This window comes from Leopardus geoffroyi, chromosome B1 (assembly GCF_018350155.1).
Source record: "Leopardus geoffroyi isolate Oge1 chromosome B1, O.geoffroyi_Oge1_pat1.0, whole genome shotgun sequence".
Taxonomy (NCBI): domain Eukaryota; kingdom Metazoa; phylum Chordata; class Mammalia; order Carnivora; family Felidae; genus Leopardus; species Leopardus geoffroyi.
In genome coordinates, this window is record NC_059327.1 from 74387716 (window position 1) to 74409197 (window position 21482).

At 40.1% G+C, this 21482-nt stretch overlaps 1 protein-coding gene across 9 annotated transcripts in view; it reads right to left on the reverse strand.

Moving 5' to 3' along the window:
* Positions 1 to 15718: 15718 nt before the first annotated feature.
* Positions 15719 to 21482, reverse strand: part of ARFIP1 (ADP ribosylation factor interacting protein 1) — a 129016-nt gene continuing 123252 nt past the window's right edge. For all 9 annotated transcript variants that reach the window (XM_045465626.1, XM_045465642.1, XM_045465633.1 and 6 more), the window contains one exon: positions 15719 to 17652. In XM_045465626.1, coding sequence (XP_045321582.1) covers positions 17497 to 17652 — 156 coding nt within the window. In that variant the 3' untranslated portion in view covers positions 15719 to 17496. The remainder of the gene's footprint in view (positions 17653 to 21482) is intronic.

A 21482-nucleotide genomic window follows, 5' to 3' on the forward strand; every position in this document is an offset into this window, starting at 1 on the left:
GCCCCATGCTCAGGACGATAATATTAATCCCAAAGGAACAGCGACTGCACAGGCAAAGGCTGAATTATACAGTATCAAAATCGAGGAGCCGAATGGTATCTTCTCCTTTTCTTTTATGTGGGCCTGGCCAGATGAGGGGTCTACACCCACTGAACACTTCCCACTCTTCAAGCACCGCCCCCCCAACCCCCCAACCTGGGCTTTACCCACACTGTACTAAGTGTGCACTTTAAAATCAGCCACTTTTTTGAAGGGTCAAATCCAGTGACCCATCCTTAACCTCGTGTCTTTTTGATCTCCCTGCAGCATCCTGACCTACCGGCCTTCCCTTTGCCTCTCTGGCCTCCTCTGCTGACCCTTTTTGTCCTTTGAGGACAGTAACTAGATTCTTCCAACTCTTTATCTCTCATTCCCCCACGGGTGCTACCTTCTGACTTGAACCTGGAAGGTCCAGATTGTATGGGGCCTGAAGTTCGTATAACTCTTGAGGGAGCTTTTTAAAGAGAAATGATAACAACCTACAGACACAACACTAGGTATGTGTCCTTGATAGTGTCCCGGAGAATAAGGGGCAGCAAAACTTGAGCTCCAAGGCAAATCCACTTCTGATTTCACTTCCGTGTCACAGACTCTTAAATCTTAAATTGTCTCTGTAATATCTCAGGTCCAAATTAAGTGTCCAAGGGTCAATTCTTCTTTCTCTTAAAACTAGGACTCTTCCCGGCTGCACCTCTTAAGACCTGATTTTTAAAATTTACAACCGGGGCGCCTGGGTGGCTCAGTTGGTTAAGCGTCCGACTTCGGCTCAGGTCACGATCTCACGGTCCGTGAGTTCGAGCCCCGCATCAGGTTCTGGGCTGATGGCTCAGAGCCTGGAGCCCGCTTCCGATTCTGTGTCTCCCTCTCTCTCTGCCCCTCCCCCGTTCATGCTCTGTCTCTCTCTGTCTCAAAAATAAATAAACGTTAAAAAAATTTTTTAAATTTACAATCAAGGGGTGCCTGGGTGGTTCAGTCAGTTGAACATCTGATTTTTGATTTCAGCTCAGGTTGTGATCTCATAGTTCCTAAGATTGAGCCCTGTGTCAGGTTGGGATTGTCTCTCTCTTCTCTCTGTCTCCCTCCCCTCCCTCTCAAAATAAATAAACATTAAGAAAAAATAAAATAGGGACACCTGGGTGGCTCATTGGGTTAAGAATCTGACTTTGGCTCAGGTCATCATCTCACAGTTCATGAATTTGAGCCCCAGTTTGGGCTCTGTGCTGGCAGCCAGGAGCCTTCTTGGGATTCTCTCTTTCTGTCTCTCTCTCTCTCTCTCCCCCTCCCTCCTCAAAATAAATAAACTTTAAAAAATAAAGTAAAATAAAACTCACAATCCCAGCTTTCCTCTGGTTCTTTTTCTCTTCTAAATTCCTTAGATCTAAGTATTTGCCAAATTTGCTCTTTCCATAAGTCATGTCTGTTACATCTGTACTTTGTATGCATATCCATTAACCCCAGTTAGAGGAAGGAGGAGCTGATACTTGCTGTTGGCCATGTGTCAGGCATCACACTTGAGTCTCACAACAATTCTAGAAACTCTCCATTCTGCATTTTCTAGCTTAGAGAAGTTAAATTGGACTCCAGAGTCCACTCCTTGGCATCAGTACACGAAGAAAGCAGAGATCTTCAGTCTGATGCTGGCTGCTTCCTACCTCCCCCTCCTGCAGTCTGAAGTGTTCTATTGTGCCCAAACAGCATTGTGTGCTGGCCCTGAATGTGTCAGCCTTAATTTTTGGCTCTTATTTACGTTTTTTAAAGTTTATTTATTTTGAGAGAGAGAGAGAGAGAGAATGTGTCGCAAGTGAGTGGAGAAGGGGCAGAGAGAGAGAACGCTCGCTCGAGCCAGTTGGGGAGGGACAGATAGAGGGGAGAGAATCCCAAGCAGGCTCAGTGCTGTCAGTGTGGAGCCCAGAGCCCAACGCAGGGCTCAATCCCAGGACGGGGAGATCACAACCTGAGCCAATATCAAGAGTCAGAATCTCAACTGACTGAGCCACCCAGCACCCAATTTTTGGCTCTTTTTACATGGTGTGCAAATGAGGTGGCCAAAAAGCAGTTGAGTAGCACAGAGCCCAAGTCTGAAATAGAGTCAGTGTCCCCACGGATTTGAATCAAAGGCTGCAAATCTGATGGGCAGTTTGTTCTTCATCTGTTTATATGCAGATTGTTAACCAAGCCTTCATCTCACCTAAGTTTGTGCTTGGGAGTTAGGGTCTGCTGTTTGTCTTCTGTACCCCAGAAACGCCAGCAGCCCTCTCTGGGAGGAAGGCTGGAAAGACTCCTGAAGCCAAGTGTGCTCCAAGTCAGCCCAGGCCCTGGAATTTGTGGCTTGGAGGAAGCTGCTGTTTGACCGCAGGGACATCTGAGCAGCAGGGAGTGTGGCCGGCACGCACTCTTCCAAGCAAGCTGACCTCTCTGGAGCGTGTTCTAGCTTAGTGTGGCCCAGGCCACGAGCCTCACAGGTGCCAGCTCCAACCCTGCAGAAGAACTTCTCTGTCTGCGGTTTGCTTTTCCCTCTCCCCAGACTTTCCTTTCCAGATGGCAGATGGCTCCTTTTCCTTTGCCCAGTTCATTTTTTCTCTTCTGGCTTCACTTCTTCAGCCCTGAGAAGCTTTCGGTTTCTCCTACATCAAGCATTTTGTATTTGAATCTGTCATTAGGAGCCACTAAACAAAACCTTGAAACCAAAATGAATCAAATTTCAGAATCCATCCTTTTAAAAACAAAACAAAACAAAACTTTCAGTTCTAAAATAGGCGTGTTTGCTTAAGGAGTTAAGTCTAATGCATGAGCTGACTTAGTGGGCCCTCTAAGGAACCACAATGGACACAATGAAATAAGTCCCCTCTGGCATAGGATTGAGGCATCAAACTGATTTTTTAAAATCTCTTTCTCTGATGCAGACTGAGATTTACTTAATCTTTGTTCTTAAAATATAGCTGATGAGATCAGTTGTTCAGTATTTAGATTATAGGCTCTTAAAATTGGACACTGCAAAAGAAACTAACTCTACCAACGCTAGATTTAAACAGACTTGCAGACAAATGCAAAGACTCACCAACCCTTCTAGTAAGAGCCATGTCTAAGAGAAATCACTAGGCCTTGTTCCATTCAAAGGTTGAAAAGTGTAAAATAAATAAATTCAACAGAATTGTTGCTGTCACCATGAATGTGAATTTGCATCGCATACCTTACTGGCAAAATGCAGACACTGGGTTGCTATAGTTTTCTAGACAACTTTGAACTGAGAAGATGATGTTTTCTTGTTGCAGGTTAGAAATGTAGACAGTAAATTGCTTTTAAGTGTAGTAAATAATGACTGGGCTCTGATTATGAAGAGGGAGAAAACTTTTTTTCTGGGTGCTAACAAGTGATTTCTGAAAAGTTTTAAATAGAAAATGCTTTCACATGTGATGTTGATATCCATGGTAACATCAACAGGCATTTCTCTTGCCAGAAGTAAACACAGGTACTTGGTCAACAACAATGCCTGATTTGTTTGAGGATAAGAGAGATTACAGACAATCCCTACCAACATGTAAGAATGAGGTAATTAGGCAGCTGATGACCTTTTTCTCCTGCTGTCTATGTTTCCTTAGAGCACATTGTTCATTTGCTTTTTAAGGTGTATGTGTGTGTGCGTGTGTGTGCGTTTTGGAGACCAGGATGGAAGCGGAGACTAAGGTAAGAGAAATAGGGTACACATTACTGAGGCTCTCCCTCATCCAGAAAACCCTCAGCTAGGCCTTTTCTTAGCTTACAGTTGATACAGTGCTTAGAAAACTGCTCAGTACTGTTTGAAAATGGAGGTACTGGCTGTTATAACATTCAAATTTTCAGGAGAAAAATACCTTTAAAATACAACATGAAAGTGTATTACTTCTTTCCACTCACCATCATCAAAAAACAAGTATGTGAGGGGCGCCTGGGTGGCGCAGTCGGTTAAGTGTCTGACTTCAGCCAGGTCACGATCTCGCAGTCCGGGAGTTCGAGCCCCGCGTCAGGCTCTGGGCTGAGGGCTCAGAGCCTGGAGCCTGTTTCCGATTCTGTGTCTCCCTCTCTCTCTGCCCCTCCCCCGTTCATGCTCTGTCTCTCTCTGTCCCAAAAATAAATAAACGTTGAAAAAAAAAAGTAAAAAAAAACCAAGTATGTGAGTCTCAGTGAGAGGAATTAACGAGGATGTCATGCCAATTTCTTTTGCTACTGGTTTTAACTGTTTCAAATTGTTTACCCTTTGAAGAAGTTAGAAGAACAAAGAGTAATTTGAAACCATAACACTCACAGTTACAGGCAGTCAGCAAACAGAAACTCAATGAATCAACGATATTGGTATGTGGTGGTGGTGATGGTGTGTGTGTGTGTGTGTGTGTGTGTGTGTGTGTGTGTGTGTGCTTCCCTGGGGAAATAATATGTGCAATCTTGTACAAGATGTATGGCATATAAAGGTGGGCAAAAGGACATGTTGGTGACTTAGCAATTTTGTAAAGCCCTTTTTATTTCCCTTGCAAACTGAGTTTGTACTTAGTTTAGGGACCAATTATGCACAATACTTTGGCGCTAAGCTTCTATTTCTAATAAGATGGTAAATACTTTGGGTATGATAGGAAATAATAAAACCAGCCCATAACAATTAGCATCTTAGTATTACTTAAGCCAGATACCTAGAAAGAATTCAAATGGACCCTTTTTTGAGAACGACAGTAAGCCTTTTGGTGGCAATACCATTCATTATTCACGTTTTGACAGGCCTTGGCAGCAAGGAAGATCCTTACCAAAACATGCAGCATCACAATTAGCTCATATTTGCATCTCTTTGTGGGCCTGACCAGGCCAAACCTGAACAGGGCTGTGTTGGGGTTAAACCCTGGACTTCTCTGTTCATCTTCACTCCTAACTCCTGGCCCCCTCCTGAAGAAGGAGGCTCTTATATTTAATCTAACTCAGAGAGGTGATATTAAACATCCAGCCATTTGTAGTTTACAATAAATGAAAGACATTCCCCTCACATTTCTAAGTTTCTTTTATCTGGTGTTTTTTGTGCACATGATCAACTTTTCTGTGTTAAACTGTATATTGAGCTATAAAATGGTGGTGATTTCTCAGGACGAGGCTACAGAAAAGAGCAAATAATTTTACTTTTAATTTTTCTCAAAATGTTGCTGATATCTGAAATTAAACCTAGGCCCTTTCCCCACTGCACCTCTTTGCTGAAGGCACGGGTACGTGAATTTCTGAATATTTGCATTTTGAGTTGTGTCGTGTTTCCTGTGGGGTGATTACTAGGCACTGGCTCTCCGGGTGTCCTTTTTACACAGGGGCAGAGGGGATGTGGGCAAACACACAACTGAACACAGGACTTTAACTTACACTATGCAATGGAATCATCTTTATGTTGGAAATTGTGCCCCCACCCATCCCCAAAAAGGACAATTTCTCTTCCCAGGGAAATTGAATACCATCTCACTGTAGATTCTTATTCTCCCCAAGTTTGGGGTCACAAAGACACATCACATTTGTAATTTCAAGAGGAATATAAATAAGGGAAAGCAGAGAAAATGCTAGCTGTTCATATGTCTTCATTTCCCCTCTACCTTCCGGCCCCCTTATCAAAGATTTGAACATATTTTCTAGCTTTGCATTCTTTCCGTTATAAGCATGCCCTTTTCAGACTTGGTCTCAATAAGGAGACTAATTTCCAAAGGCGCCTATTTGCCTGCTGGGCACAATCAGGTTAAACCTTGTCTACTGGAGGGGAGGACAGAGGAAGGAATTCTGCCCTGGCAGCGTCCTGCACAGGAGCTCATAAAAAAGGGGGCCCCTTGTGATCCTCAGGCTCATGGTACAGAGTCTACAGAAATCAAGTTGATGGCTCAGAGACCTTTGTCCTATGTGACAGGCTAGGTAGAGCCACCATAAAGAAATCAGAGGGGCTAATTCAGAAGGCTGAAGCAGGGATGGGGGATATAGGGGGCAAAGGGGAACAATGAAGATTATGACTCACTCCCAAATTTTTATTGGCATCTAGAATTAAAAAAATGTTTTTCTAATGTTTATTTTTGAAAGAGAGAGAGAGAAAGAGAGAGAGTACGAGCAGGGGAGGGGCAGAGAGAGAGAGGGAGACACAGAATCTGAAGCAGGCTCCAGTCTTTGAGCTGTCAGCACAGAGCTTGAACTCTGGGCTTGAACTCACGAAATGCGAGATCACGGCCTGAGCTGAAGTTGGCGCTTAACCGACTGAGCCACCAGGGCCCCTGGCATCCAGATTTTTAATAGTTGATAAAAATTAATCAATTTTTTAAGTAATGTGGGACCTAATGTGGGACTCGAACTCACGACCCCAAGATCAATAGGTGCATGCTTCACCAACTGAGCCAGCCAGGTGCCATGGCATCCAGGTTTTTAACAAAAGTTACATGTTCTGCTTTTGCCAAAGCTCTAACGAGATTACCACCAAAGACATCTTCTGCATGCATTTGTCTTCCATGTCAAAATAAGCTGATTTCTTCTTCATCAGGCTGCAATGATCAAAACTGCAATAAAGGACTTTACCAGGATTGTGTTCAAATTCTCATGACCATGAAACACTCATGCACCCCACTGCTTGGGTGCCTACTTATAACCCACACATTTGAGTGCTAGGTAAATGGTTATTAATTTATTAGTTCTTTTCTTTCTCAAAAATGGGAGCACTCAGGTTGGCCTCCAGATGTTCATATCTCCTTAAGGTCATATACTAAACTGCTAAACCTCCTGACCAACAATTTTCTCCCGAGAATTGAATAACCTAGAAGCTATAGACAAATTCTGTCTCTTTGTCCAAATTCACACTAGTCCTAGTTGGTAAAAAGGAATCGAGCATTCTGTTGAATGACCGGTAGGGGAAAGGAGTGTTAAGATTCAGAGCCTACAAGGAAATAATATCGTATTCATATTTAAGATGTGATTTATGTGAGGTTTAGTTTGACAACATGGATTTGGCCATTTCCACCGACCCGGCTGTGGTGGCAGGGTGGTAAAATATGCTCTTCTGTACCCAACACACATAGACACATGCACAAGACATTCCAATTTGGAGCTGAAGGCTGGCCCCTTGCACACTCAACTGCAATAGCATGTTCGGCATACTGGTCCCTCTCCTTGTCCCACACCATTCAGTCCCAGGATTTGCATAGACTTTCTCCCCATTAAATCAAAAAGTTTGAGGGGCACCTGGGTGGCTCAGTCGGTTAAGTGTCCGGCTTTGGCTCAGGTCATGATCTCACCGTTCATGAGTTCAAGCCCCTCATCGGGCTCTGTGCTGACAGCTGGGAGCCTAGAGCCTGCTTCAGATTCTGTGTCTCCTTCTCTCTCTGCCCCTCCCCCTCTTGTGCTCTGTCTCTCTTTCTGTCAAAAATAAATAAACATAAAAATTTTTTAAAAAAATATTTGAGGGGCGCCTGGGTGGCGCAGTCGGTTAAGCGTCCGACTTCAGCCAGGTCACGATCTCGTGGTCCGTGAGTTCGAGCCCCGCGTCAGGCTCTGGGCTGATGGCTCGGAGCCTGGAGCCTGTTTCCGATTCTGTGTCTCCCTCTCTCTCTGCCCCTCCCCCGTTCATGCTCTGTCTCTCTCTGTCCCAAAAATAAATAAACGTTGAAAAAAAAATAAAAAAATATTTGAGAGCAGGGCTGTTTTATTAATCTTTATATCCCATGGCACATACTGTCAAAACTCTGACAATGGTTGGTCGCAGTGTCTGTCAACTACACTTGGGCCTCATCACCAGTAAATGACACGAGTGGGCCTCATCCTTCAAAGTGAGAGGCTCCACCAATGATAATCGCCATTACTGACAAAACTGAATGCTTTTTGTACACAAGGCACAGGGAGAGCCACACAAACATTCTGTCCTCAAGAGGCTTCCCTAATCCAGAAAGGAATCCACCAGATCAAGTTCTTTGAAGCAGGATGTAAGAGCATACAGAGAGAATGGCCAGCTATGGTAACATTTTATGGGGAACCAAAGACACGGAGGCACGCATGGGCCAGTCACGCGAAACCTCTCCGAAGACACGTTGACGATCCACAGAAAGCCATTGGCTGGTGCCCGACTGAAAAACACTTCCAGCTCTGACATGGTTTGTGGAGAAGACTGATTGGGATTGAGTTCTGGCTTCTGAAATCAGATACAGAGGACTGGGAATCAAAGCATGAAACTTGGATCCTCTCCTTCTCTCAGGGCTTCACCACTGAGCTGTGGATTCCGGATTTCAAAAGAGAAGAGACTAAGCATGCCCAGGTAAGCCAGCTGTCTGGCTCTGTCACTGCCTGGGTAAACTGCTTCCATAGGCTGTGTGTACAGGATTTCAAAGAGGCTACTGTAAGGAAAAGAGATACTCAAACAATGAAAAGTCAGCACACTAGTAATTTAATTAATCATGAAGTTTTTCTTAATTAATTGGGTGATCTCAGCTCACTATGAACAGAAATTCACATAAAAATGAGCTAAAAGGACTAAACAGAAACAGTTCTTCCTAGAATAAGTAAGTCAAGGTCAGTGTTAAGGTCACTGGCAAGGAAGTCTGGAGTGGCTTGAACTGAGGCTACTTGTGTCTTGGGGAAAAAAAGACTCGTTTTCATTGCTGTAGTCATGAGCACAAATAGTGACTCCAAAAGCTTGAAAAGCAAAGACAGCACAATGACTCTTATTATGTCACTGTAATTTTTTAAAAGGACAAAGAGGCAAGTTAAGACTAGAGTCTGCTACGAAGCTTTTATACTTTCTCTTCCATTGGCAGTTTAGGCAAGTTATCAATCTCTCTCTCTCTAAACATATATATGTGTGTATATGTGTATATGTATGTGGGTATATTTATGATATGTGTGTATCTATCTATCTATCATCTATAGTTGGACTTGTAGCTATTCATTTGCAATTTCTAACCAATTTCTCTTAGTTTTTGGCTGGCTTAATTGAAGGAAAATGTTAACCAAACTTTACAAAGAAAATATAGGGAGGCTTTTAGATAAATAAATTTTAGAGAATATAAAAATATATATTTTTTAAAATCTATACGAAATCTAAATGATAAACTAAAGGTCTGGCCTTGTCTGATGGTCAACATCAGTGCAAGAAGAAATTGTTAGACCCACTTCAGGGACCATCTGGACCTCTGGAGGGTATTAGTGGAATCAGGTGAGGAAAAGTCAACATGGGTAAGCAGACTGGTCCTTCAGCAAATACTCATGGCCGTTTAAACTTACACTTAAACTTACTTAAACTTTTTTTCGACTCACTTGATTGTACCAGTGATTATTATAGTAACCATTGCCATGGTAAAACTCAGTTCTCAAAACATCATCTGGGCTTTTTGCTGCTCCTATTATTGAGGTAAACTAGTTAGAAAATTTCAATCCGCAACATTTTCTGTGTTTTGACCTAAGGGAGGGGAGGGGTGAGGGAACAGGAAACAGAGGATTTGAGAACAATGTAAACATCCATTATTTATTTGGGGAATTCTTTAAAGATTTAAGCTATTTTATTAATTTAAGAAGTGTGCATTAGGAAAAATTTGGCCAGCTCATAAAATAGCTTTATAGATTGAAAATAACTTATTAGAAATTATCAATGTACAAGTATAATTTATTTTAAGCAGTCTAAGTTGTTACAATAAATGAACTATATAATCAGCTACGTTTTAAGAAATCCAGAGTAGCAGTATGGAATAGTAGTATATACTTATTTATGAGAAGGGGGGGGCGGGGAAATTGAGACAGTAGAAACCATTGGTTTTAAGCTAAAATAAAAATGTTTTGTTTGGGGGGTACCTGGGTGGCTCAAGTCGGTCAAGCCATCCAAGCTCTTGATCGCAGCCCAGGTCTTGATCTCAGGGTTGTGAGTTTAAGCCCCACACTGGGCTCCACATTGGGCATGAAGCCTACTTAAAAAAAAAAAAGTGTTTTATTTTGGGGCTTCACTTCTCTTAGTTTTAAATAGCTATTTAGAAAGCTGAAAAAAGGAGAGAAAAGAACCTAGTTTAGTGAAATGCAGATTTTCCTACATGATTTCTTTGTCTAACTAGCCTCATATCCTAAACTAGTTATGCCTCTTCAGTTGCCCTTTTTCTGTAATTCTTACTAAAAGAAACTTGTTCGACTTTACACTTTCTTGCATTTCTGTGTTTCCATATACAAACCAGTTTCTTTCACATGCTAGGGAAGGGATTTGGTTATTTGCAGGAGTGAAGCCAGTGTTATCATAAGCTTTACCAAAATAAGCCCTTGATTGCCACCCTGGTGCAAGAGGGAAAACTTGGCAGAATCCTACCTGCATTTCTAGACAAAATATCCTAATAATTTTTTTTTTTATTATGAAAAATTTGTAACGGGAAGAGTTAAAAGACTGGTACAACAACCTCCCCCCCCCCCCACATCCATCCATTTCAATTGCTAACATACTGGCATATTTACTTTAAAACATCTTTCTCTTCTTCCTTTTCTCTTTCTCTCCAGCTTTCTTTCCACATACATAAGTACATATGAATGTATATATTTTTGCTGAGCCATTTAAAAGTAAATTGTAAGCATCACGCCACTTCTCTTTAAATGCTTTAGGCATGGATCTCCTGTAAGGCCATTCACCTACAGATATAATAACATACCTAAAAAAACTAACAGAAAGTCCCTACTAGCATCAAACATACATTCGAATTGTTCTTGTTCCCCAAACGTCTTCTGTAGTTATTTTCTGAACTGTGATCTACTTTATTTAAAACTTTTTTTTAACGTTTATTTATTTTTGAGAGAGTGAGAGCAGGGGAGGTGCAGAGAGAGAGGGAGACACAGAATCCGAAGCAGGCTCCAGGCTTTGAGCTGTCAGCAGAGCCCAATGAGGGGCTAGAACTCATGAATCGCGAGATCGTGACCTGAGCAGAAGTCGGATGCTTAACGGACTGAGCCACCCAGGTGCCCCATAAAGTCTTTTATTTTATAACAGTATTTCTAAAATATTTTTTCTTTTGTGGCTCACGTTTTGGAGAGACCAAGTTAATTATCTTGTAGAATGTTCCAGATTCTGGATTTGTCCAATTGATTCCTCATGGTGTAATTTAAACTTGTATTTTAATCCCCTCTATTTTCTATACACTGGAAGTAAGGGCAAAGGCTTGAGTAGGCTTAGGTTAAACACTTCCAACAGGAATATCTCATGAGTGATGTTGCATAATTATATTGCCTTATATCTGGAGGCACATGATTATCAGGTTATTAGTGATGCTAACCTGATCACTTGAGTTGGATGGTAAGCACAAATCTTTTATTTTTTAAGAGATTTTATTTTTAAGTAACCTCTACACCCAATGTGGGGCTCGAATTTACAACCTTGAGATCAAGGGTCACATGCTCTACTGACCTGAGGTAGCCAGGTGCCCCAACACAAATCTCGTATTAATGGTACTTTTTCCTTTGCAAATTGAGTAGTATGTAAGGTCATACTTTGGTATTATGACATAATCTGTTTTCCTTCAATCTGATGGTTTTAGCATCAATTGGTGATCACTGTATGAATCAGTATTAAGTGGGGGCTGCAAAATGGTGATTTTTCTAATTCTGCCAATCTTTCTACATTTAAAAAAAAGTTTATACTTGAGAGACAGCACACACGCATGTGCAAGTGGGGGAGGGGCAGAGAAAGAGGGAGACAGGATCCAAAGCAAAGCAGGCTCTGCACTGATAGAGAGCCTGATGCAGGCTCGAACTCATGAACTATGAGATCACGACCTGAGCCGAAAGTCAGATGCTTAACTGACTGAGCCACCCAGGTGCCCCTCTTTCTACATTTTTTAACAGGCCATTCTTCTGTAAACATCCTAGTATCTGATGTAACATCCTAACAATTTAGAGTAAGTTATACATATACTGCCTTTGTTAACTCCTACCAATGAAATGGCAGTGCAACCACCAAATGCTTTCCTGCATTGAATTCTGTATCAAAAAAACTGAACAAATTTTTATTACATGGCTCCTTAGAAAGAATTATGCATGGAGTTGGGAACACAGGGTAAATAAGAAAACATACACCGTGTCTTCCTTAAGAGCTTAGAGTCTAGCCATAATAAGTATACGCTCCTCAAAGGAAAGAACTGTAATTATCTGCCTAAAACTTTAGCTAGGTTTTCATAAAGAGCTTCCTAATATAGAATTAGAAATCATTTAGGGGGAAGACAAAAATAAAGTTACATTATATAAATAATTTGGGTATGTTGTTATTCTAAAAATTTCATCATTTCGAAATTTTTTTAAATGTTTATTTTGAGAGAGAGAGTGTGTACATCCAGGGGAGAAGCAGAGGGAGAGACAGAATCCCAAGCAGACTCCACGCTGTTAGCTTGGAGGGGGTGGGGGGACTCGATCTCATCAACTATGAGATTATGACCTGAGCTGAAACCAAGAGTTGGACGCTTAACCAACTGAGTCACCCAGGTGCCCCTCATCCCTAAAGTATTTATATAAACACATACGCCTTTGCTTTACAAAAGCAAAGCGATATGGAAGTCTAAGTCATGGAAAGTTACTTTTGTCTGAGATCAACAAAATGGCATCTTGTCCCTTTCATCGTCCTTATGAATCAACAATTAATGATCAACCATGGTTGCAGAAAGCTCACATTCCTTTACAGAGGATATTCATGACAAACCCTAGATTTGGTCCAAACAAACAAACAAACAAACAAACAAAAAAGTGTTTGGCTTTTTTTATGTTTAAGTTTTTTTTAAAGTTTATTTATTTTGACAGAGACAGAGACTGCGTGATCAGGGGAGGTGCAGAGATTGGGCAAGACAGAATCCCAAGCAACCTCCTCACTGTCAGCACAGAGCCCAAAGTGGGCCTGAACACATGAAACCTAGAGTCAGATGCTTAACTGACTAGCTGCCCAGGGGCCCCAGTGGTTTTGTTTTTTTATGGAAGTTTCATTTGTAAAAATGTCACTGAAATCCCTAGCTCTGATATTAATCCAATTAACTGCACATAAATAAGAGTCCCAGTTCTTGGACTGGGTCTAATTTCCTTTCCTTGTATCCATAGTCTTCTCTTCCCATATCAGAGTTACCACCAGAATACCAAATAGTTCTCACTTCATTTATATAAACTACTAAGAGTTAACTTTCATTTCGCAAAACAAAGCTGAACTGCACAGTTTTCTGTACATTTAGGAAAACCACTTGGCAATTTATTATAAAGGCCCATTTCTGCCAGAAATCTGTTGAGCAGGAAGCCTTCAATGGGAACATGGAGTATGAATTCACCTTTTTTCCTAAGTTTGTTTATTTATTTGGGGGGGGGGGGGAAGAACGCACGTGCACAGAAGTGGGGGAGGAGCAGAGAGAGAGGGAGAGAATCCCAAGCAGGTTCTGTGGTGTCAGTGCAGAGCCCATTGTGGGGCTCTATCCCATGAACTGTGAGATCATGACCTGAGCCAAAACCAAGAGTTGGCTGCATAATTGAGCCACCCAGGCACCCCTTTGGAATAGAATTTAATAAAAGTCTTCAAAAAGAAGGAAGTTGTTTGTGTTGTCTACTTTCACGTCTTGTTATATTGTAACAATAGTAAAGAACCTGTGGCCCTTGGAAAAGCTTTGAGCCAATGCAAAATATAACTGGCCTTTTGATTAGAAAGTAGCTTATTCACAACTGGGTAGTCTGAGCCAATATAAAAATTTGCAGTCTTACAGGTGGAAGATGTTTTAAATGGCTAAATATGGTTAGAATTGAGTGGTGAAGGATCTTACATGGTCTCAAGTCTCCTAGGCAACTGGAAGTTTCCAGGAAAGAGCTACCTGGCAAAAGATATTTAGGAATATTATTACAAAATACAGGCATTCTTAATACTTCACAAAAATTAGTACAAATTATATACAAATGTTACACTGAACTATTAGATCATTTGCTTTTATTTTTCACATCTACAGTCATCTCCAGTGAAGGAATAAGGAGACTGGGCACATTTTGAGGTAGATACATTATTCTTCAAATTAACAATTCCATGATTGAAAGACACTTACATGTAGCCTTTCCAATATGCTAATTTTACTTTATATAGCACTTATCAGGTTCACATGATTTCTTTTTCAGAACAGTTTTAAGATCAGTAGATTGGAATATATTGTAGATATATGAAATACACCTAATATGAATCTATTTTAGGGTGAATGGATTATTTTTTGAACCAAAAAGACCTTTAATACACATTGTACTTGAGGAGAAGAAATGCCATTTTTGACACATTGATTTCATTATGTAGTTGAAATGGCAGGATTTAAAGGGAAATTCATATATTTAGTTGCAAATAACTTACCTGGCCTTACACTTGGAAATGGGGGTTGTCTAAGGCAGTTTAATGTATCTTTGGGCTTTCATATCTTCACCTGTAAAAATAAAGACCTTAAACAGATCATCTCTAAGGAAGCATCTAGTTTCACACTCTGATGGGACAAGCTTGGCTAACATTATTAGTGCAGTGCACTTTGAATATGGAAAAGATGGTTCTTAAAGTCTAGCAGATTTCAGATAAATTGCTTCTACAAGCCTTGGTCCTTCCTGGGCCCTACGATTTGGAAGCTTTGGGGCTATTTAATTAAACAAGGAGGCCATTAGATTGAGGTGGCTTTAAAGACTTAGTAGCCTACATAAGCAACCCAAAACCTAAGCCTGAAACACCTCAAGGTTAAATCAAAATCTAAGGATAATGACAAATAGTCAACAAGTCCTTCCTAAATAAGGCAACGCTTCAGCTATAGCCAATCAAATCATTTCCTTGCTTTGCTTCCACTCTTCTAAAATGTCTTTTCCCTAGTTCCTGTTGGTGGAGGGATCCTAACCATTTCTAATTTGATCTTGCCTGATTTGAGTCCATTTTTATTCAAGTAAACTCTTAATTTTTTCTTTTTAGTACACTCCACGCCCAATGTGGAGCTTGAACTCATACCCTGAGATCAAGAGTCTCATACTCTACTGACTGAGCCAGCCAGGCGCTCCTGGTAAAATCTTCCTTGAAAGCCACCAGCACTACTTAAAAGTCTTAAAAGTGAATTTATACTTTGAGGGCTCATCTTCACTTCTAAGAACTGAACTCAAGGAAATAACTACGTAAGAGGACAAAGATGGATGCATGCATGTTAAAGAATATTCAAACTAGACCTTATAATATAACTAACTGGGAACTAAAGAATCTCTAACTTCAGGGGAGTTAGGTGGTCCCATGCAGTACTTACGGACTTGGGGAAGTTATTTTATCTTCAATTTTTTGAAGTTATCTTCTAATTTTTTCTACAATGAATATAAATTACTTTCCTGACCAAGTTAATATACCTCTGGCTAATATGCTAACTCTTTCTTTTGCACGTTTACTCACTGCTCAGAATCACGGACATTTTTAGTTTAGTCTAAAAAATCATCAGTCCCTGAAACTGCTTAATTCCGGAGCTACTAAAATTGTTTCCAAAATGTGGTAAGACTGGACATGTTCTGCCCCCCAGAGGGGCTCCAACTGAGGAAAAAGAATAACTAACTGAGAAAAAAGCAATTATAAGTGACAGATCAACCAATTATTCGTTGTTTTTTCTTAAAGCCAGGAAAAGACAAAACATATGTCCTCAGAATTTCCAAAGAGTTGCTTCTTAAATCATGAAGAGCCAGAGAAACAAGGTACTGCAGCAAACACTTTTAATAAGAATACAAAATTCACACCAGAGGCACATTCTGGGGAATGTAAAGGAACTATCACAAGTATTAATTCTGCTGGAAGAATAAAATAAGGCTCTCTCAGAGTACAAATATACAGGAAGGAATGATTTAAAATAGGCTTATGATTTACAATCACATTACATTGTACATATTAAGCACTGAAAACAGGCATATTAATTAAAAAGCCAGCTAAAAGGCATTTGAACATATATAACAAATCTTACAGTCCACAAAGTTCATGTATAACAGTAATTTTAAGTACTTCATTTCAACACAAAAGAAATGAAGATATATTAATTTATGTTTATGACAAAAATCAAGGGAACTTATATTTAAAAGGCTTACATTACTGATAGAACCACACGGCAGACAGGTCAACCACATGACATGAAACCAACCAACAGTGCTGAGCAACTAAAACAGTACTGGCCTTTCCAATCCCCTTTCTTGTTACCACCGCACTGTCCCGTATTACCTTTTCATTGCTCAAATGAAAAATATTTCTCCATCTTCTCATTCCACGAAAGGAATGAAGAAACACCAAACAGCAAATTCAAAAGTTGATTTTACCATAAACCTTAAACACGGTTTAACGAATACAAAGAAACCCAACACTGATACACGGTGTTCCTTTCCAAGGAAGGAATAGACACGTCAAACATTATCTGAAAGGGGTTTCTTTATGGATTATGTACATTGGTTGAATGAGAATTACTGTATCTGAGAAGGCACATATCTGTGATTTAAGGCTTAACCGGTATTGTTACATATGGAAGTCCATGAAAGCTGTCTAGGAATTCACTTCTGTCAAAATGGAATTTACTCCAAAACTAGCATTCTAAGCACAGATTTCTACTCTAGAAACCATCAAGAGTTTCTATTCCAAGTCCACCTGCCAAAAAAAAAAAAAAAAAAAAAAAAAATTCTCTTAAGCAGGTTTCATTGTGAATCAAAAGAAATTGCTAACATAACTGCCCAATGACTTTGGGTGATGCAAACTCTTAAGCTCTAAAGCCTCACAGAAATGACAGTGTGATTCCTGCGTCTTAACAAAAACAAACAAACAAACAAACAAAAAAAACCAAAAAAAAAAAAAAAAAAAAAACACCTCTAAACAAAAATACAATAGTACAGATTCATTTTTAAAAAGGTATTTGCCACAACTCCACAAGCCAATCAGTCATTCATCAGAGCTGCTGCCTCTGTGTGGATGCTGCAGGAACACCATATAATTTTACTCTGCAAAATAGTTTCTTTTTTCTTTAAGACAATACATGAAAATGAATCTCTCAAAGATGTTGAATATATTCATATATAAAATATCTGATGTTGATACAAATCATGTAAACCTCCCTTTGGAAAAGTTACAACTGGCTCTCATTGCCAGGACCAAAAACCTTGAATTTTTATCTTGTCAGTGCAAATCTATATTAGATGTTTTCAAACTACAGAAATAGCCATCAACCCTCACAATACAAAAGGATTTCTCAAAAAGGAAAATTACTGTGTTCAGATTATAGAAATTATGTTTACATTAAAATCACCCACCTTCCCATCAAATTTAACAGTTCAATTGTTAAAGTATGAAAAAGGGAAAAATTAAAGCTGTTTGTGCAAGAATCACTACAATGGTTGTGGTCACCCCTTCCCTAATCTTAACCTAACTCTGCTTAATTATTATTAGGTTTGTTTAGAATATAACAACATGACTTTTTTTTTTTTTTTTTTCCAGGTATGCTTTTACTGTTCTTCAAGCCAAGATGGGGCATCCACTCCAGGGGTTTTCAATTTGATATGGAACTGTTTAAGCGTCTGTTCAAGCTGCTTCTGATTCCCAGCAAAGTAAGCGGCAATGGCATTGTGGAAAAGGACCAGCTGATTGTGCAATACCTTAACCTGTGAACAGGGCAGAGTTACAAGACCAAGCATTAACACCAATGGCAATGAAATTTAAGGTGACTTATTACATGTCCTAACTAAATAGTGTATCTCTCATCAGGAAAAGCTGCTTTAATAATGACAAAGTATTTCACACATACACCAACTGTATGTTGCTTTGCAGGGTCACTGAGGCTTTGATGACTTTTTAATTTCTCTAAAGGGAATAGGTCATTTTAAGAAGCTGAACCATACTCAGACATTATTGAGGGCATTAATTAAAAATATTATTAAATATTATTAAATCCCCCTCAAAATAAGTATATTCAAAATTAACTACTGAAGAGGGAAAATTACACAGTTACTCTACAGTATATGTTATATACCAAGTACGGACATCATTAAGGCTAAATCTTCTATAAAACTGAGGTCAGATACTTTGAAATACTGCAGTTCCCTGCAAAGAATCAAGCCAAGTGGCAGCAAGTGTTGCCCAAAAGCCAATTTACTTGAAGTTCGTATGCCTCTCCAATGTTTTCAAGTACTTAGCATTTCTTTTTTTTTTTAAATTTTTTATTTTTTTTCAACGTTTATTTATTTTTGGGACAGAGAGAGACAGAGCATGAACGGGGGAGGGGCAGAGAGAGAGGGAGACACAGAGTCGGAAACAGGCTCCAGGCTCTGAGCCATCAGCCCAGAGCCCGACGCGGGGCTCGAACTCCCGGACTGCGAGATCGTGACCTGGCTGAAGTCGGACGCTTAACCGACTGCGCCACCCAGGCGCCCCTCAAATACTTAGCATTTCTAACGATAACAACAGTATGTTTTAACCAAGTAATGCTACTTGTGTAAATCTTTATTAAAGAAATCAGTAAAGGATTGCAAAGATTTATGAATAAAGGTGTTTCTTTAGCTCTCATTTATAACTGTAAGTGCTCGACAATAAAGTATAAAATACACTCTGACTTACCCAGCTAATGCAATATTTATTAAGATTGAACTTTAATAGTTTTAATGATGTAAATACATCTGATATAAATGCTAAGAAGAAATAGGATATGGCATTTTATATGTGGTATGACATTTACATTCACTTTATTATACACACACGCATGGTCTCTCTAGCTATTTCTTCATCCATTTACCTCTAATAAAGGACACAATGAAACATTTACATTGGATATTTTTGATTTGTAAAGCCTTGATTTAAAAATTAAAATATTATAAAAACAACACACTCAAGATTATAAAGTAAAACCTTCTGATCCATACTTTTGGCACTTATCCCCTCCCCTGCCACTCAAAAATCACTATTAACATTTTATTGTGTTTCCTTTGAGAATTTTTCTAGGCATATACATAATATTTAAAAACACAAAGAGGAGCGCCTGGGTGGCTTGGTCGGTTAAGCATCTGACTTCGGCTCAGGTCATGATCTCACGGTCCGTGAGTTCGAGCCCCGTGTCGGGCTCTGTGCTGACAGCTCAGAGCCTGGAGCCTGTTTCAGATTCTTTGTCTCCCTCTCTCTCTGCACCTCCCCTGTCCATGCTCTGTCTCTCTCTGTCTCAAAAATAAATAAACGTTAAAAAAAAAAATTAAAAAAAAAAATAAATAAAAATAAAAACACAAAGAGACTGCACTATGCACACTTTCAGTACTGCTGTTTACTCAAAATATCTTAGTTTTTTTATTCTAGTCATATATTTATTCACCTAATATTAAAAAAAATTTTTTTAATGTTTATTTTTCAGAGAGGAGAGACAGAGCCCAAGGGGGGAGGGGCAGAGAAAGAGGGAGACACAGAATCCAAGGCAGGCTGTAGGTTCCAAGCTGTCAGCACAGAGCCTGAGGCAGGGCTTGAACTCATGAGCTGTGGGATCATGACCTGAGCCGAAGTCTGATGCTTAATGGACTAAGCCACCCAGATGCGTCTCAACTATTATTATTATTTTTTTTTAATAATTTTTTTTTTCAACATTTATTTGACACAGGGCTCGAACTCACAGACCGCGAGATGGTGACCTGGCTGAAGTCGGACACTCAACCGACTGCGCCACCCAGGCGCCCCGCGTCTCAACTATTATTAACTACCTTCTATGTACCACACACTGTTTTAGGTGTTAGGGAAATAGGAAAAAATCCCCTCCCTTATGAGCTTATAACCTTAGCGGGTGGGGAAAGAGAGGAGGGAAGTAAGAAACAAAAATAAGGACTGACATCCCAGGAAATTAGTATCTCAAGCCTTGAGAAGAGGTTGGGCTAACTCTCAGACCCGGAGGGCATCTGGCATTGCTGATTTATCTAAAAGTTATTTAAAACAAAAGAAATTTCTTCTTTCCTTCTGATAAAGATTAGAAAAATTTCTAGCAAGGATATAGTTTAAGAGAACCAGATAGCATGAAACAATGGAAACTAAAAAATGTCTGTACAAACTAAAAGAGGTACATCTTGCATTTACCTGGTCAGACCTTTAAGGCCTGCAACCTTTGTAAATGAAAACCTTTGGTACCGGGTACAACAAGGACAACAATGAAACATTTAACACCATGTGTCAGGCACTGTACTAGGGATACAAGAATACAAGAATAGTAAGACACGGGCAGTAGAAAATGCCAGTGTGATAAATGAGCAGTACAAGTTCCCTGGGTTAACTTTTTTTTTTTTAAAAAGGGCACTCCTGGGAGAATAGGGTTTTTTCCAGAAAGGCTAGAGGAGAACCCTGGAACAGAACACTAATTCCTCTGCCCTCTGCTTTTGAGATATGAGGGCTATTTCAAAAGATGATGAGCCTCAACCTAAGAGCAATTACTAAGGAAACAGGATAATCATACTGGAAAGCAGGTTTCTAAAAGGCAATTTAGTAAGCAAGCAAAGTATTTGATTATATTGGGTTGTTACCATGATGGCCCCAAAGAATTACTCCTCTCCGCATCCACACCCTTGGAGAGCCTTCTGCAGTGAAAATGAGCCTGGCCATGTAATACTAGAAAATGAGGCCTGATAAGCAAGTGCTTGCCCTCCTGGACTGCCTCCACCTTGAGAGGAAGCGCAGTCTAGCCTTTCTCCATGAAGCTCACAAGGAGGACCTGTCATTTCTGCTATGCCCAGTGCCCCAGCAGGCCTACCAGCTGAAAGTGAAGCCAGAAGAACCCATCTACCCAGCCCACATAATTGTGGTAAATAATAAATCATCGCCGTTCTAGTCTACTAAGTTTTGGGTATTTTGTTACGCAATAAGAGATAAGTGGTACATCTATGAAAAAGGTTAAGAATGCAGCTTCCTCACAATGAATAAGGGGGAGAACAGGCTTAGAAAGAGGAAAGGCTAAGCTGGGTGATAAATAAAGGAACTGAAGAAAGGCCTGTACTTGAAGAGGTTAGGAGTTGGGAGACGAGAGAAATAGAGACAAAGCAGCTAGGAAACAGATTCAAACAAGAGAGGCACACTGCTACTAACCAGTCCCAAGATCTAATTGCACTTTTGGAGTAAATGTAATATACGTATCTTTGAAAACTTTTACTTCCAATTTTCTAGGAAGACCTAACAATTGCATTAGGCATAGTTTGATACTGGTCACAGCTTCCCCAAATTTGTATTTGTTATTCATAAAAATTTTTTTAATGTTTATTTATTTTTGAGACGGAGAGAGACAGAGCAGGGAGGGGCAGAGAGGGGGGAGACACAGAATCTGAAACAGGCTCCAGGCTCTGAGCTGTCAGCATAGAGCCTGTCGCGGGGCTCAAACTCATGGAATGTGAGATCATGACCTGAGCTGAAGCTGGATGCTTAACTGACTAAGCCACCCAGGCACCCCTATTTATTCTTTATTTGAGAGAGAGCAAGTGAG